The sequence below is a fragment of the Mya arenaria genome, chromosome 15, assembly GCF_026914265.1.
Source record: "Mya arenaria isolate MELC-2E11 chromosome 15, ASM2691426v1".
Lineage (NCBI taxonomy): Eukaryota > Metazoa > Mollusca > Bivalvia > Myida > Myidae > Mya > Mya arenaria.
The window spans coordinates 22,745,534-22,765,517 of NC_069136.1; the positions used below are offsets into that span (position 1 = coordinate 22,745,534).

General features: G+C 35.5%; 1 protein-coding gene across 2 annotated transcripts; it reads left to right on the top strand.

Annotated features, from left to right (window-relative positions):
- The first annotated feature begins 7,441 nt into the window (after nt 1-7,441).
- Nucleotides 7,442-13,359, top strand: LOC128218750 (uncharacterized). 2 transcript variants are annotated; one of them, XM_052926438.1, is made up of 6 exons: nt 7,442-7,651; nt 9,901-9,958; nt 10,087-10,799; nt 11,329-11,374; nt 11,515-11,631; nt 12,779-13,359. In XM_052926438.1, exons 3-6 carry the CDS (start codon nt 10,515-10,517, stop codon nt 13,171-13,173), a joined length of 843 nt encoding a protein of 280 aa, XP_052782398.1. In that variant the 5' UTR covers nt 7,442-7,651; nt 9,901-9,958; nt 10,087-10,514; the 3' UTR covers nt 13,174-13,359. The 2 variants fall into 2 exon arrangements, with proteins under 2 accessions (XP_052782398.1, XP_052782399.1); XM_052926439.1 differs by having other exon boundaries at nt 9,901-9,919.
- Nucleotides 13,360-19,984: the final 6,625 nt, after the last annotated feature.

Sequence of the window (19,984 nt, forward strand, 5' to 3'; positions counted from 1 at the left end):
CCCGGGATGGGAGACAAGTGTATCTTCATGGGTCCAATGGCCGGCAATCCAGGCCCGGGATGGGAGACAAGTGTATCTTCATGGGTCCAATGGCCGGCAATCCAGGCCCGGGGTGAGAGACAAGTGTATCTTCATGGGTCCAATGGCCGGCAATCCAGGTCCTGGATGGGAGACAGGTGTATCTTCATGTGTCCAATGGGCGGCAATCCAGGTCCTGGATGGGAGACAGGTGTATCTCCATGGGTCCAATGGCCGGCAATCCAGGTCCTGGATGGGAGACAGGTTTATCTTCATGGGTCCAATGGCCGGCAATCCAGGTCCGGGATGAGAGACAGGTGTATTTTTATGGGTCCAATGGGCGGCAATCTAGATCCGGGATGGGAGACAGAGGTATCTTCATGTGTCCAATGGCCGGCAATCCAGATCCGGGATGGGAGACAGAGGTATCTTCATGTGTCCAATGGCCGGCAATCCAGGTCCGGGATGGGAGACAGAGATATGTTCATGTGTCCAATGGCCGGCAATCCAGATCCGGGATGGGAGACAGAGGTATCTTCATGTGTCCAATGGCCGGCAATCCAGGTCCGGGATGGGAGACAGAGGTATCTTCATGTGTCCAATGGCCGGCAATCCAGGTCCGGGATGGGAGACAGAGGTATCTTCATGTGTCCAATGGCCGGCAATCCAGGTCCTGGATGGGAGACAGAGGCATCTTCATGGGTTCAATGGCCGGCAATCCAGGTCCGGGATGGGAGACAGAGGTATCTCCATTGGTCCGATGATTTTGATTTCATGATGGATGGAACATTTGAGAAACTGTAAAATGGCCATGTTGACGACTTATTTCGGAATTTGGAATTTGTTGAGTTTAAGCATCTAACAATTGAACAAAGATATAAGGCAAGAACTGAAAGAAGAAGTGGAATTGAATGAAGTATAAAATTATTGTTCTAGGTTTAGAAAGGAAGTAGGGAGAAGAAGAAGTCTTACTAGTCGAAGAGAACAAGAGAAAAAAGTGGGCAATAAAGTTTTTTTGTGTTATATGAGTGTAAAAATAGTTTTGATTCTCCGACTTTGTGTATGAATATTGCTTATTAATTTGTACAAATAGAAATAAGTGTTAAAGCATTAACACTCAATTTTTTTTTATTAACACTGAAAATGAAAATATGTACAAAATTCATTCAACTGGGAAACGTTATGATGAACATCAATTACAAGAATATTATTCACAATTAATTGTTAATGTATCATTATAATAAAATGCACAAATTATTTCAGGCAAATGGGCCAATAATGCATTTTTAACTCAGATTGACACACATCAAGGTACGCTGGGCCACTATACATGCTTTCTGTCTCAGAAGAGTAATACGGCCAGATTTTGAGCAAGCTCTACTGCAAAGTCGCCCCGCAGCCATCAGACAAATGTGCACCAATACAAGAGTAGAATGAACATACGATTTAATCTGAACAGACATTTGACTGACCTCGGCCGCAACTGAGACATTGTTTATGCACGTCATTTAAGGCTACATATCACACACTTGATGAGTTCATGGAAGAAAAGGGTAAGGCCGGGCTTTCATGACCTATACATCACAAGCCTTTCATTGAGCAAAACGACCTTTCAACCATTTCTAGGTACTTTACCAATGTTCCATTTTCTCCAATAATTCCTCGATAGCGCGTATGGTCCTAACTTGGGTCTCACGCGGTCTTTAAATTCAGCAAGTCTTAGTCTGCTCCTTAAAGATGGAATCGAGTATGTCACCCTGAAGCACGACACTCAGCAAAAGAAGTCCGAAGTGGGCTTTACAAGAATGAGGCTCCATCGGACCGCAGAATGTCCTCAACCGGTTGGCCCGTGAGAGCAGAGCCCTGGGCAGTAAAACCGACAAATCTGCACCGATGTTGTTCAATGGCTGCTTCAATGATGCTATCGCGAGACCTGATGCAAATGACATTTGGTTCATCATTGCGACTCTGTCAAGGCGGTCATAATGCAATTTCATGGCAGACATTTAAGCAAGCAAAACATCAGGTTAGTACTCAGGTCCGCAGTCATCCAAGCTATAAACGACAGTGGTTTTGAAGCTCGTCACAAAGTGTTCACGACCTGGCAGAGAAATGAGGCGTCCTTAAAGTCATATCCTAGCGTCGTCCAGAGGGAATAGCTCAGATCCACAGGACGTCTTCTCGCGTTTCTTGGCTATACTTCAGCGAAGTTCCAATTTCTAAACACGTTACACCACCCACCGCCATTATCGTTTCAAGTTAATTTCTAAAGAAATGACAATGCGCTTGCTGAATTGTCCAATACCGTATTTCAACATGGTTCATACACCAAAGGCTCAACCAAGACTAGAAATGTTTGGCTTCTGCTTCTGATGTTTTGGTCAAACTCATGACCCCTAAAACATTAATTAAACAAGTATATTTACATTTCGGTATATGTAAAATGTGATTTTTTTCGTCACATATTCCGCATTTGATTAATCATATCAAGGCATAATTCTTATGTTTTTTGGGAATTTGCATTTATTGATTAAAGTTTCTAACAAATATTTTTAAAAGTATCTCGACTATTTAAGACAGTTTTAACATTTAACATTGTCTTCGCAACAATTTGGTTCAGACTTTGTAGTTAAATAGTTGATACTGCAATGGGCTGTACACTTAAACAATCGCCATTTAAGCTGACTCTGCTTTGCAAACTAATTGATAATGCGTTTATCATGTGTCCCAAGGTTAAATAGACAACGTTTCAATTTAAGCAAAAATTATCTATGCCATCAACACGTTTTATAAAGATTGACACGGTGGTATTTGTAAACGTCAGTAAAAGTTTACCATTGTATTAATTGATATAAACTTTAGTTTATATCATATTGGCGTTTTTAAATTAATATTTCTTCAAAACTGTGTCGGATGTATATATATATATATTCATATTTACATATATGTATACATATATACTTGTGCATAATTTGACGAAAACGAAAATCTAGATTTCTATTTGAATCGGAGTAAAGTAATGAATACACGCTGTATAGATATCATAGAAAGCGAAAAAGTAATCTTAAAGAAGTTCAATTATATTCAACAAAGTCGCATAACTTTAGATACGCTTTTATAGTTGTAGAATAAAGTTTGATCAAATAAGCAATCATGTTTAAGTCATTGTACCACAAATAACCTTACAGTATACAATTCAAAACATATTGCGAAATGGGTAAATTGTATTATCTGTTAACATAGCTAACCTGAATGAATCACAAATTGTCGTTATAAATAACACATGCTATCATAGCGTGCAACTAATCATACTTAAATCGGTTAAGTATTTCATTCAACAGCCTTGACACAAATACTCAAAATAAATACAAGTAATATTTACGATAGCAGTCTATTCTAGCTGGTAATCCCATGCATGTAATGAATGTTTTAATAATATCATTGAAAAAAACATATACTAGTACAAGTACAATATGTTTTTACCATTAATGTGGACAGCATCGGACTCTATTTATACTAATTAATATACATTTCCAACAAAAATTGTTTTTTATGTAAAAGTCTGTAAATCTCAAAAGGTAAAAATAAACAGGTGTATATTTAATGAATCAAATGGCAGGCAATCTAGGTCTGGGATTAGAGACAGATTAGAGATCTATTACTGGTCAAAAGCCCTGTGATGCAGGTCCAGGGTGGGAGTCAGGTGTATCTTTAATGGATCAAATGCCCGGTTATTCAGGTCCTTAAACCTTAATTTGAATGGGCAGTTATACTAGTAAGTTAAAAGTAGGAAGTAATGAAAAACTATAACCACAAGGGAAGCATTTTTTTCAATAAGCTGATAGAGAGTGAGAATTAGATATATTATAAAGTAAAGTAAAGATATGTATTCACAATACATATTGTTAATAGTACATGAACGTGCATCTGAGTTTTCAAATAGTCACAATCAGTCGAAGAATCCATACGGAGATGTCCCCTGACGGGCCGGCCTGGGCGCTTTGGAAGTCTCGACTATGGTTGGGACATGTTGGCTTCCGCTTCCGATATTTTGATCAAACGCATGCTCCCTAAAATAATTATGAAAAACACATGTACGTATATTAACAGAAAGATAAACCAGGGCAGTTTTTGTATGTTTCATGTCATTTACAATAATTGATTTAAAACTGAAGTAATAGCAGTCACACAATTCATAAATGTACATCGATAATCTAAGACATTCTTAACACTTAACACTGTCTTCGCAACAATTGAATGCAGACTTCGTATTTTAATGGCAAGTATGTCAATGCTTTCCAATGTTGGTTTTTGAAGTAAAATTACATCTTTTTGATTAAAATATAAAACATGTACAGCTTGAATTGATTTAGAAAAGATGGATCACAATTTGAAGTTTGCTACCGGTTCCTACAGGTATGAACTATCATTATAACAATTGTTTCATTTTAAATACTATTGTCATGCAATTCGAGACATCTAAGAAACGAACCATGGCACTTGAACTACATATCCTTCAATATTGTGTACACGTTTATATCATAATATACCATTCCATTTCTTCCTTATCGTAACTTGAATTGACATTTTAGTAATTTTGTGTACATACATCAACTAGCCTTTATTTTGCAATGGGTGTACACTAAAACAATCGGCATTAATGCAATATCTGCAATGCGAACTAATTGATTATGTTTTTGTCATGTCTGCAAACTTTGGAATTTAAACAATTATATCCATGACATCAACACGTTTTTATTAAGATTGTCATAGTGTTATTTGTATAGGTCAATAATAGTTTACCATGGTATTAATTGGTATTAAATTTAGTGCATATCATATCGGCGTTTATAAAATTAAACAATTCTTCAAATATATACTATATATACTTGTGCATATTTTGACGAAAACGAAAGTCTAGATTTCGATTGCACCGGAATAAAGTAATGAAGACACACTGTACAGATATCATAGAAAGCGAAATAGTGATCTTAAATAAGTATAAATATATTAAGAAAAATCGCATATTTTTTTGAAAGTCATTTGAAATCAACATATAAGATATTCATACGGCAATTTTATGATAGGTTTTTAAGGTTGAAGTTTAAAGTTGGATCAATAAACGAACCTGTTTATTAAGTTATTGAATTATGAGAACTCTTACACTATAAATTGCAAAACATATTGCAAAATGGGTCAATTGTATTTATATCTGTTTACAAAGCTAACCTGAATGATCACCAATCGGAGGATGTGCTTGTTTGTCTCTAAAATAGAATATGTTTTATGTAGTGCCTGTTTATACTTAAATCGGTCAATTATTTCGTTCAACAGCCTTGACACAAACGCTTTAAATAGATACGAGTAATGTTTACATTGGTAGTCTATTTTATTTGATGCACCTGCATGTCATAAATGTGTTGAATGTAAAAATATAATTATAATATAATTATAATTAACTAATAAAAAACACAAGTATCAGGTGGCTTTTGTTAAAGTACAATATGTATCTAGCATAATTAATGTGGTTCGCAACGAACTATATTTATACAAACTTTTCCAATTTTCCAATTCCTTTTTGTTAAAGTTCGCAAGTCAGTGTAAATAGGTGTATCTTTTATGTGTCGAATTGCCGGCAATCTAAGTCCGGAATGAGAAACAGATGTATCTTTTATGGGTCGAATTGCCGGCAATCTAAGTCCGGAATGAGAGACAGGTGTATCTTCCATGGGTCAAATGATAGGCGATCTAGGTCCGGGATGAGAGACAGATATATATTTCATGGGTCAAATGATCGGCAATTGAGGTCCGGGATGAGAGACAGATGTATCTTTCATGGGTCAAATGCAGGTCCGAGATGGGAGACAGGTGTATCTTTAATGCGTCCAATGACCGGCAATTTAGGTTCGGGATGTGAGACAGATGTTTCTTTAATGGCTCAAATGAACGGTAATCCAGGTCCGTGATGTAAGTTATGTGTATCTTCATGGGTCCAATACCCGCCAATCTAGGTCCGGGATATGAGACAAATGCATATTCATGGGTCCAATGACCGACAATCCAGGTCGGGTTGGAAGACAGATGTATCTTTCATGGGTCAAATGACCGGTAATTCAGGTCCATGAAGGCGGACAGATGGTTCTTTCATGGATCAAATGCCCGTTCAGCAAGGTCCTGGAAGGGAGATAGGTGTATCTCGCATGGGTGAAATGACCGTTAATCCAGGTCCTGGAAGTAAGATAGCTGTATCTTACATGCGTCACAAGCTCAGAACTCCAGGCTCGAGGAGAAAACAGGTGTATTTTCCATGGGTCAAATAACCGAAAGTCCATGTCTGAAAGTTGACAGATGTTTCTTAAGACAAGTTTACCTTGCATAGATCAAATGAGTACCAAACCCCACTTGTCAACATATTTTTTCCCACCGGCCTCGTTGGAGACAGCATTAACGCTAATAATTATGTCATCTTTTGTAAAAAAAACCCATACCATTTTGAAATGCAAATTGACTACAAAGTGTTCAATGCCAAGATAAAAATCTTAGACCTGCAAATGAACGAAAGGTCGATTTTTATTCCAATTAATTTGTGTGTGATTAACATCATACCCATATCATATTAATATATATTTTTATGATGTATGATTTTACCAAATTTTCCCTCACATTTATATATCAAGAAGAATCCACCATAGTACGAATAATTTTTTTTATGATTTGTTGATCTACACTCTCACTAAGATCCTCAATTACGTATGTCGTTTCGATTTCGTTAATTGTTTATCACTCTCATTTTCAGAAAACCCGTTCAAGGTTATTTATTTATATTCACAAGACCGTTAAATGTGTCAATAAGTGTCCCAGCGTGTATTCAGAACGAAATGTCAACCTTATACATCCAAACTCAAATGTTCCAATTCATCTATTTTATCGATAATCGTTTAGGCAATGATTTGTTTCTATTTATGTTTTTTGTAGAATAACGATGTAAAGTTTAACACAAACACAAACTGTTTATATATGACCAAGACTTTTAAATGTTATTAAATGATTAAACAGTAAAGTAAGAAAGAACACATTTGATGTTGAATGGGTCTTTTACTCAGTTATCAAAACAAATTAACTGTACATCGAATAAAAGTTCCTGATATTCATTTAATGTTATGTTTTTATTATTAAAAAATAAAATAAAATATCAATTTACTTCAAATAAAATATGGCATTTTTCGCTTAGTCCTTCCGAATTTAAACCTGCTATTTTGTTTATTTATTCGTAAATATGATACGCAATTTTCGCTGCATTTCTTTATCAGTAAACATTGAAAGGTAATTATGTTCATGCGTTAACAATCGATATACTGTATGCAATAGCTCTTAGCCTTGACCTTAAAGCTACGTGACTAGAAGTGTTTATCAATCTGGTTAAGCATGCCTTTTTACTACGTTTCAGTTTGAATATGAATTATATATCGGGCTAAATTTTATCATATCCATTAAAAATTTGAACAGTAATAAGCAAGTGTGATGAAAGAAAAACACAAATTTATGTTCATAGGCATTTGATGCCTTATGATCTCGTAGGTATAAATACAATAGATAAATGATTAAGGAATTTAAAGACAAACTCTACACTCAAGTAAGTTATTTATCTGGGTTTTTTTATTATGTATCAAACATTTTAAAAAGAAAGCATATATTTATATGATTAAACACAAGAGGATGTTTTGGATTATATTTTATTAAACACTGTGAGCTGAATGATTGATAACGGAAATCAACTATTAGAATACGACAAATACGTTTGATATGACTTGAACTATCGTTTAATAAATACAAAAAATTGGCAAACACTTTGTTTCTAAAAGGAAGTTTACAAACTTCATATTTGGTATGTCTAGAACTTTGGTTATCTAATACGTTCACACATACTGATTTGATATGGTTATAAAAATAGTTTATAGTTTGACTAACACTAGATTTGTTTAATTAAAAAAAACACAACCTTGTCATAAACTAGTATTAAAATTGAAATATTTCTCTATGTCTTGATTCTTTCGGCAAGAAAAACATCACAAATCGGTCGCACAATGCTTGTACATGTTCAGACATATTGTCACTCTCCGAGTCCCAACAAAGGGAATATATGTCATCAAATGACTGGGTTATTCCTGAAATTTAAAAAGTAGTTTGCAGATTTAAATGAAGCCTTTATAAGAAGAACTTATCCATTATATAAAACCATGTTAATTTCATACTTAGTATTTATAAATATAAATGTGTTAAATCATGAGGTACAGTTATTAATATGATTTTATATAATTACAACAATGGATTTGGTAAATATGTGGATATCAGGGTACAAAGTCTAGTGGTTAAATAGTCCACCTCTTATGCAAATTGGTAGTGGGCGAAAACACCACCATGGCCTACCAAACTTAGCATAATATTTAAAATGGAAATCACATTTTAATAATATCATACCAACCTAATACTGAGTTTCAATTGGTGCAGAACAGTTCAAACACTCTCGTACAACAATAGTGTTCTGATACTGACCACCAGTAAACAAGCACGACCCGCAAGAGAACATCAGCTTATCGTTGACCATCATAACGGCTTTCAGTTCCTTCAATATCAACTAGGATGCACTGCATAAAACACGCCGTTTCCCATATTCATGACAGATGACGCAATTTCTAACCTTTCCTGAAACAACAAGTTTATTAGATTTAGTAAAATTCTGTTTCTTTAGGTTTTCAATATAAATGTGTATTTTAAAGTTTGTTCAAAATTCATCAAATTGTTTGCTTTAAACACATGCCTAAACTACCATAATAGATTATAAAATATAAAGCCATAAAAGCTGACAGTAGTTTAGACATCTCTAGATACATAATGTTATCGGTATCTATTTATACATGTTCATACCATATTGGTACTTTTGGTACTTTTGATTGAGTAGGACTAACAGATTATGACTGTAGTTTAGTTTTACAATCTTTATTTCCAATTGCCGACTACTGATTGCAGGTAGCATAATAATACCTACATGTATATAATTATACAGAACAATATTTTGATATATGCCTATATGTTGGTTTATCATTATATCTTACCCGCAACTTATATGAATTTAAATGTGTATAGGATATATATCGAGTGGACGTATTTATGACATATTATATACCCGAGCATAGAGAGGGTATATATGTCTTTGATACGTCCACGAGGTGTCTATCCGACTTATACCACGTGAACTAAAGCGAGGAGGTTTGGTTTTTGTTCTTCAATCTCAAGACTCATACAATCAAAATACAATTTAACTTTGTATATCGCAAACAATGGTTTGGCCCAATCACCATTTTTCTATGGTTAGAGGATTAATGTTGACCGTACAAATTGCAAAGAAAGGATTTTAATCTATTTGCCAATACCGAAATTGCCATATCGAAATTCCGTTTAGATTCCAAGGACGGAATGGTTTTGAAACGGATGGTCGAAATACCAAATCTATTGGAATAACGGTCGAATAATATAATTAATCCCCCACCACGGGGTGTGGAGGGGATTATAGGAATGCACTTCGTCCGTCTGTCCGTCCGTCTGGCTGTACCATTTCGTGCCCGCTCTATAACTTACTCTTTTGCTAAAGAGAAAGGGATAAATTTGTTGATGGAGCAGCCTGCATGTCGTCTAAATACAAGTGACTGACTGTGCTATATTTCATCATATTTAACATATAGGTTGTATCCTAATATATGATAGTTTTTCTTTTTTTTGTGATAAGAAGCATATAAATAAATATATAAAAAAAATAATAACGATCTTTGTGATATCAATGCAAATTATCATTTAATTTTTACCTGTACATTTTTTTTCTTCCAGGTGAAAAACATCGTTGAAGGTGACGAAAGCTTTGTTTGACAAGTCCAATACATTTTCAGTAAGTTCTCGTGTAATTACGTACATATAGATATGTGTTGTCGCATTATTTATGCGCATTGGTTTACGAGTCTTAATTTTTGATTTAACCAACGACAATACATGATGATTACAATTTGATTATTTCAGGTTTGAGAATCACCAGCAAGCTTGTTTAATCGATCTTTTTAATTCTTGTTCATTTATGATGTACATAAAAATTATTCACGGAAGCAAACTACTTTCATTATGAAATAAATAAGAACATGTTTTCCCCCGGCCCTAAAATGTTGATTGCATCAAAATATACCTCTACTATGGATCGTTGCATATTTAAGTTCGATTTAAATTTAAGATGTCAATTGCAATTTATTAGCATTCATCATTTGGAAGTTAGATGATGCCAACCATACAATATATTACACAGAAATTATTTGTTTGCTTTAGTGTATAATCACACCACCCTTTGGGTTGGTTTCGGTTATACTACTTAATTGTTACATCGTTTGTGACGAATCTTGAGTATTATCTATTGTGGGTGTTTAATTCAATTTTATCTTCCTATCCATCACAACATAATGGCATCGTCAACGATTTTAAAGGTTTTTGCATTTGCCAGCATATTATTCACTTTCATCCTTTGTATATCATTGGTATCAATCATAAGCTCATTCGCATATGAAACAAGAAGTCAGAGAACAATCAGGCGTGCAACTAACATGTGTGTGTCATGTGATGATTTGCAAAGTTTCCCTGGGTTCCCCGGTGTTGCATCTGAAGGAATCGACAGATTACGGTCTGCGAAAAACAAGTCTTCATGCTGTTCTTCAACTGACGAAATTCTGAAGTTGCGCATTCGGAAGGTACATGCAACCTATTATTTCAGTAATAAGCAATCGAAGACATCTCTTATAAAGTTGACTAGAGAAATGTTTCTTTTTTGAATTATATCATCATATCATAAATTCATAACTCATTAAAAAAACAAGGCATTGCAAACAAACTTTTAACGAGTATTATCATGCTGGATTTTAAACAAACTATAGGTTGCGGTTAAAGTGCATAATATTGTTTCATATTCAATTTCGACTGATTGCTTAAACACAAACTGATACATATGTTTAAGTGCTATTTAACTCCACATATAACCTGTTTCAGCGCGAGAGTATACTTTCATTTATAAGGGTAATGGGTGAAATCACTCTAATTCACCATGTTTTCAAAAGTTGTTAATTGCATTGTAAGTTATCCACAAGCTATTTACAGCCTCCTTCTTGGTTACCGTTCCGATATGGCTTTTAATGTTCAGACAAAAAATAAAAACAAAAACTGTCTCCTACATGGTACAACTATAACTAAGTTAATAAGTTTTGTTTTATTTTGTACATTTAGATGATGGATGAGCAGGTTTACGAATACAACTCTGGTTTACCTGCAGGTATTGAAAATCTAAACAATCCCTTCAGTGTTGTTAATGAATTTTAGGACTTAAGTAAACTTAAACTCTCTAGTACAAGCCCATTTTGTATAGGCGTTTCGTCCAACAATCGTTAACTTAAGAGTGCTTTTGAATTTCAGAAATTGTAACTATTTCTCTTGGGAAAAACAACTGTGACCTAGTTCCTCTGGATGAAAACATGCCGCGAGCAAAAGTTGTTGGCGTTGTGGATCACGACCGGTCCTCATATCAAAGTGGTATGACCATTACATATTACATAATTTGTTTGGTAAGCACATGCATATGTATTCGGTATACGTACATGTATATATGTTGTTGTTTTTTTTTCAAATTCGAGGGCTATACAAATTTACCGAAGTATTCTGAAGGAAAATAAATTTCATTCTGCGTCGGTTTTCGCAGAAAGAAAGGAAAAGAAAATTCAATTATTCAGACAATACAATAAATAGGTGCAAATAAATATGTTACAATAATTTCTGACCGGCTCTCCGTCTCTTGAAGCCTTTAAGAGTGCCAAAATTTATTATCAAAGGTCATTAAGTGCACTTGCCATCAATTTCATATAGTATGTTTTATCTGCATGTTTTTCGATCATTTTATATTCATTACCTATCTTATGTGTTTTACTTTTTCAAACATATGTTGTGTCCAGCATCTCGTCTACTACTACAAGCACGCGAAATTGAAATGTAAAATAGAGTTGAGGGAAACCAATTCCGTGTTCAAAAAAGTTATTGTGAATACTAACAAAGTCAATTTAGAATACAAAATGCTGGAAGTGAAGTCAAAGGTATCCACAGACGAGACAATATTTCTCTGTCTGTATCGTTTCAGGAAAAAATCTTTTAAAGGCACTGATTTTAAAATAAACAACAACAAACGAAATCATTTTCAGTTTGCTGTGCCGTATTTTGTTTGTTTTAACAACATAGCAGTATATAAAACAAATGAAGGTAGAAAAAAAACGTTCAGTATAAAATGCTTTAATCACGAGAGAGCTTCGTAACGCACTTAATTGTTGCCTTTTAAATGCCTATGAAACAAGTTTGTGTTTCGCCATCTTTACTTATAAAAGAAATGGCATTTCAGACAGCTAAGTTTTGATTTTGAATCACTTCCATGTAAATCAAATTAAGTCCGGTACCATATAATATAATGCGATACCAACATACGCGGGTATCATTATTCTTTCTAACTTAAACAGAAGGTATATTTTCTGCATTACGAACTGCTCTCTAGATATGATACACCATTCTGTTCTGTAAATATAAGATTTACCCAGAGCCACTAAAACGGGTTTATGTTTAAACTTTTTGCTACTGAGTTGTTTCTGTAGCTTTTTGCATAAATATTAAGTGGGTATTTAAATTGTTATTTCCACAGACCACTGGAAAGTTCGGTGGGAGAAGAACGGTAATGCAACAAATGGGAAAATAACACACTTGGAAGAAGACGGGGAGATATTCATCAGACAGCCTGGTACATACGTTGTATTGACAAAGCTAAGGATCCATTGGGACGCCTCTGCACCGTTAACATCAGATTTTTCTCACGTTTTGTACCAATTCTCAAATAAGTATGGATCGGAAACTGTTCTTATGCAGAAAAGGAGAACACTATGTGGCTCTAGTGATGGCCAATACGATTGTTTCATGTCAGCGGTTTTTCGATTTCACGAATACGATCGCATATCCATTCACACGACACACGCGCAACATTTACAAATCAACGAAACGGAGAACTTCTTTGGTGTGTTTTATACGTATGACATGTACTAAAATTGAAAACACATTCTGTATCGTTGGACTTACAAATATATGAGTAAAGATGTTTTGTACTCTGATATATTCTAGCAATAATCATATCCGGGAGATAGTATATATCATTTTAAATATGTTTGGTGATCATGTATAATGGTACCATGTTTTAAACGTTCTAAACATAAATAAATCTATTTAACCATCTATTGTTTATTTAGGGGCTTGTGCGCTGCACTTTAGGTCACATATATCATTTTTGATATCGGTGAAGTCCTGCAGCTGGCGTCTGCGGCGACAACAACAGGTTTTGCTTATGCATGAAATAACTAAACTCGCGTCCAAAATCTTCATAAAAATGTTGGATGTGATCTCATCCTTTGATGTCCTAACCTAAAATAAGGGGTAATCCACATTCAAGTCTAACTTACCAGTTGAGGTCTACATTTAGTATCTCACGGTCTAGGTCACATTGTTCACGGAGTATTATACGAAAAAAGGTTTCAAAACCCATTCCCCTCCCACTCTAATAATAATAATGATAATAATTAAAGAGTCCTGGTACTTGTCACAAGGGTAACAGACCATTGGCGTTACATAGTCCAAGGTTAAACCATTCACAAGTTACTGTGCGAATTAAGTGTGAATAAGACTGTTAGGTCATCTGTTAGTCAATATCAACCTTTCAATGTAGTGTTATGTTCTACGACAAAGAGGCCGACGTTGGTGCTTGTGCAGATAATGACTTAAGTATTGATCACTTATTCATGAAGATACTGACCTGAACGCTCGTCAGATGGAGTTCTAGTGATTGTAGAATTTAGAATCGTTGTACGAAATAATACATAATGTCCTAGTATTAATGTTTCGGTGAAGGAGAAAGTGTACATTTCCTATAAGAATTTAAAGAAACATATCGTGCCAAGTATTCGAAAGTGTTTATATTTTACATAATTTCATTTATCTTTTCCAATTATTTATGACGAAACTGTATCGTACTTGCATTTGCATCGTTTAATTTATGCCCTTTTGATGTTTGGGCACATGGTCTCCTTTTTACAAAAAAAGACAACGTTGTGACCTTGACCTCTGATCTACTGACCAAAATGAATATTGTTTTTATTTTAATGTTTTATTTGAGTCCATTTCTAGTTCGCTCCTAAATAGGAACAAATAGTGTGTCCTTTTTGAAAGTCAGATCAAGAGAACGATATCTGGCGGGTCTTTAATCCATGTCGTCTTAGACAAGAGGCGGAGTCAACTTGCATTTCAAGTTTCCAATTCCAGAAGGTGCAAGTTTTCTTCAAACCCTGGTTTCATTCGATTGCTCATGAACTCATCAACAATCTAAGAAAACCGAATGTCTTACTCTTGTCTATATACATGATATGACCGCCCATTCACAATAGAGGTAGAATACCATATACTAGAGGTAGCATCTTAAAGAAGCAGCCAGTATATAGTGGTAGTTTCAAATTCAGGCCAGGTAAGGAAGACAGGTGTTTCTTTAGTGGATCCAATGCCCGGTATACCAGGTCCGGGAAGAGATAAAGGTGTTCTTAAATGGGTCAAATGCCCAACAATCCAGATGCGTGGAGGGAGTCAGGTGTATCCTCCATGCGCCACATGGTCGGAAATCAAGGTCCGTGATGGGAGAGAGGTGTATCTTCCATAGGTCAAATGCCCGGCAATCCACGTCCGTCAAGGGGTAAAAACCAGGAAAGGGAGACAGATGTATCTCGAATGGGTCAAATGCCCGGCAATCCAGGTCAAAGATGGGAGAAAGATTAATCTTCTTTGGTTCAAATGCCCAGCAATCCAGGCTTGGGTGGAAGACAGACGTATCTTTCATTGGTCAATTGCCCGGTTATCCAGGTTCAGGGTGGAGGCTGATGTATCGTCCATGGCTCAATGCCCGGCTATACATGTCAGTGGTAGGCGACTACAAGAACCTTCCATGGCCGAGAGTGTGAGATAGGTTCATCCAAACCCGAGGGTAGGGTGTGTTGTGGAAATCTCCCACCTCAGTTAAACAAAGTTAAGTTAAAACTTATTTTTTTCGCTTGAACTCTTTTGTGCGTAATTTGCGTATATATATATATATATATATATGCGACAATGCGTGGTTGTCATGGATATGCGCGTAGTGATTCAGATTACGTAAATAGTCAAATCGTTCTTTAAATAATCGTTCTGTCTCAACGTTTTTCACAACGATTAACTACTTATATATGATCAAGACGTGTTAATGTCAATAAATAAAAGATGGTAAAGTAAAAAAGAACTCATATAAGAAAATGGTACTTTTAACGATTTATAAGTCTTTCTTAAACCAAGGCGCTGATTATATCCGAAGATACCGCTGATATCGAACATATACTAGTAATTATCAATTTGTTTCGAATGATATATTCCAATACTAATTGAAACAAATATAATCAACTAGTATTCAAGTGTATATCGAAATTGTGATTCTAAAGTTAAAACTCATTTAACAACCAATTTTGATTGGAGACCTTTATAATTGCTTCCAAATATCTTAACTTCAAATTTGTACTCAATGCAACTCAATGGATATTCACACGCCAGCTGTCGGCTGCGTCAACAAAGATGCTGCAGATATTGTTTGTCGTAATAGGTTGTCACAATTGAGAAAATGAGAAATTTATGATCGAATGTTTTATCAAAAGACAGGAATTCACGGGCTTGTTGTTTTACAAAGTAACGTCAACAAAACTATTTATCACGTTCATTACAGTTTTATAGATTTGAAATTGAATTCTGGATCACGTTGTCAAGAAAGTCACAAACAGAACAAGCGTCACTGTACTCTCTTTGTCTTAACGTCAACGATCTCAGTACTCTGTTCATAGGAGGTTAACCTATTTGAATTACTAGTATATGCCTTTTTCTCGAAAAGGCTACAATATTAGCATAAGAAAGGCCTTCATGAAAAAAATCTGGTAAAGGACTTTTCCTTTCTTTCTTTCTTATTCACTTTTGGTGGGTACAAATAGCGTTTTTTGTATCAGGGATTCGGTTCTTACTGTGTTATAACCATGGAGCGGCAAAGGTAAAACGGCTGTTTGATTGGCTTAACAACTTCTATAGTTTCATAAGGTAAAAATAACGTGTTTTCTGCACATTTCTTTCAAATTAAACTCTGAATCCTCTATAAGAACCATTGTTTTAGACATTGATTAATCCTTTCCGGTATATTTAAACAATTGTAGTAATTTTGGTAAATCTTGTTTGTTAGTAATAGTGCATCTTCAAACGTACAGATAATGGGTGACCTAGACGTGTCTTATTTAAAGCAATCATGCTGGTAGTTAATCAAAATACATTGGTCCTGTGATGATCAATGTCGTATAAATACACAGGAGAAGAACTGTCTACGCATTTGGTTTAGCGCATTTAAATTCGTAAGAAAAAAATATTGAGCAATTTTAAGACAAACTCGTCACTCTATTTCAGTAGTTTTCTGGAGGAATGATCTCCTTTGGAAAATTGTTTTACTGTCATATACCGCGTGATGAAGGATGATACGGGATATATCATTCTTTCGGGATATTCTATGCGAGGATCCTTTCAAGTGATCGCCTTGCAAAGGGTGCGCGTCTAAAGCGTTCTTTGAATTTTTGTTTGTTCTTTGTTAAACTTATCTGTTCGTTACCAGGAAGAAAATAAAATCAAACGATTTATTTTAAAGGCAGCTAAGCTGAAGTTTAAAGTTACAAATATAAAAAAACAACTTTGGATTATGAATAAGATTATAAATACAGCAAAGTATATATACTAATTGTGTATAAAAAGGACAAAACAAGCAAGTAAGTATTATGCGGAAGCAGAATGTAAGGCCAATGTGTCTGTGTTTGTTGGATTAAAATAAACAATTACATAATCACGGCCAAAAATGTCTACATGAAACTGCAAAGAAAGTTCTGATAAACAATTAAATGCTTGTTGTGGGAACTATTAAAACACGTTTTTTAAGGATTTAATTATTTATTTATGTCGGGTATTATATGATCATTATTATCGATCAAGTAAAATTAATTCAGGAGGCCCAGTTGAACCTTAGAAACAAGTCAAATTAGAGATTGATGTTTGGTCTGCTTCATCCACTTTTCGATTTTGAAATGCATGCTAAGAGAAAGTGTAAATTTGTTGATGGAGAAGCCTGCATGTCGTCTAAATGATTGTGCAATATTTTGATAATACTTAACGTATAAGCTGTATCTTAATAAACGATGAATTTTCTATGCTCTGATTAGTAGCATGTAATATAAAATAATTATCTTTGTGAAACCACTGCACAAAATTAATTGCATCTTATCTGTGCATTTTCACTTCCAGATGAAGGAGACGAAAACGTTGTTTTATAAGTCGGATTAAGAATCAGTTGTCACAAGCAAGAAGTTCTCGTGTAATCACGTACATATGAATTTGTGTTGTCATTTATGTATGCGCGTTTGTTCACGAGTCTTATCTTTTGATGTAAAAACAACAACAAATAACTATTACAATTTGGTTGTTTGGTTATTTCAGGTTTGAGAATCACATATCCCCCACCCCGTTCTACAATGATAATATCATCAAATTATTCCTCTGTTATGGATCGGATGTTCGTGATGTTGGCAGACTGGCAGCCCAGCAGCACAGCAGACTGGCAGCCTAGCAGCGTGAAGTCAGCAGCCCAGCAGACTGACAGCCTAGCAGCGTGAATTCAGCAGCCCAGCAGCCCAGCAGCGTGAAGTCAGCAGCCCAGCATACTGGCAGCCTAGCCGCGTGAAGTCAGCAGCCCAGCAGACTGGCAGCCCAGCAGCGTGAAGTCAGCAGCCCAGCAGACTGACATCCTAGCAGCGTGAAGTCAGCAGCCCAGCAGCATAGCAGCGCGAGTTAGCAGTCTAGAAGCCTGACGGCGTGAAGTCAATAGCTGAGCAGCTGGGAAGATTAGCAGCTATGCTAAGACGAACTCGGGTGAAGTTTCCAGTCGGTTTTCAGTTTTCAAAGACAAAAAAACCCCATAAGAAAATGAAAAAAATCTTCACAATAGTTGGTTTGCAAAACAAACCTTAAAATGAAGCAAAAATACTAAATTGAATAAGTTAAAAACATTTACACTATTCCCTTTTTGTGAACTAAAGAAATCGACTTTTCGATTTCACGCTTCTGACAGCCCCGGGCAGCCCCATGCGTTTTATGGTATTTTTACGCGGGCTGCATACATGGCTTCTAGTATATGAAACGTTCGAATGATAACAAGTTAAATGACTTAACAACACGGAAAATTCATGTTTTCAAAGCCGAAAAAAAAATGAAAAAAAAAACATTCACAATAATTCGTTTGCAAAATTCGCTTTAAATGACGCAAACTACTAAAATGAATACTTTTTCAACATTAACACTATTCTTTGAGTGTGAACTAAAAACATCATTTTACTCCACTTTTCTATTTTAGTTTTCTGGCAGCCCCCCAGCAGCCCCGGGCAGCCCCAGGCAGCCCTGGGCATTTTATGATATTTTTACTCGGGCTGCATACATGGCTTCTAGTATATGAAACGTTCGAATGATAACAAGTTTAATGACTTAACAACACGGAAAATTCAGAAATTCATGTTTTCAAAGCCGAAAAAAAAGAAAAAAATCATTCACAATAGTTCGTTTGCAAAATACTCTATTCACACTATTCTTTTTGTGTGAACTAAAACCATCACTTACCTCCACTTTTCTATTTTAGTTTTTTGGCAGCCCCGAGCAGACCCGGGCAGCCCCGGGAAGCCCCGGGCAGCCCCAGGCAGCCCTGGGCGTTTTATGGTATTTTATTCGGGCTGGATACATGGCTTCTAGTATATGAAACGTTCGAACGATAACAAGTTTAATGACTTAACAACACGAAAATTTCAGAAATTCATGTTTTCAAAGCCAAAAAAAAAATGAAAAAATTCATTCACAATAGTTCGTTTGCAAAATACTATATAAATGACGCAAAATACTAAAATGAATACATTTTCAACATTCACACTATTCTTTTTGTGTGAACTAAAAACATCACTTACCTCCACTTTTCTATTTTAGTTTTTTGGCAGCCCCGAGCAGACCCGGGCAGCCCCGGGCAGCCCCAGGCAGCCCTGGGCGTTTTATAGTATTTTACTCGGGCTGGATACATGGCTTCTAGTATATGAAACGTTCGAAGTTTCCCGTCGTTTTTGTAAAAAAAAGCGCGTCTTCAAATTCAAAACACTTCATTTTGCCATTTAAGCTGTAATGTAGTTTCCCCTTACCACACCACGCATCAAAGCGTTGTATGCTGAATATTGTCTTTTCTTACAACACGGAAAATCCAGAAAATCAGGTTTTCAAAGCCGAAAAAATGAAGAAAAAAACATTCACAACAGTTCGTTTGCAAAACACCCCTTTAATTGACGCAAAATTACTCAAATGAATCATTTAAAAACAATTACACTACTCTTTTTGTGTGAACTAAAAACATCACTTTACTCCATTTTTCGACTTAAGTTTTCTGGCAGCCCCCAGCAGCCCCGGGCAGCCTGAAGCGTATAACGATATTTTTACACGGGCTAGATACAAGGCTCTAACTATGTGTAACGTTCGGATGATTCAAAGTTTATTGACTTTAAAGCAAAGATAAGATGTAAAATGTTACAGAACACTAATTATTTAACGTAATCTTGATAGAATTTCACTCGATTTTTATCGCTCTGCTAAGACGAAATCGTGCGGAGTTTACCGTCGTTTGTGTAAGAAAAAAGCGCGTCTTCAAATTCAAAACACTTCATTTTGCCATTTAAGCTGTAATTTAGTTTCC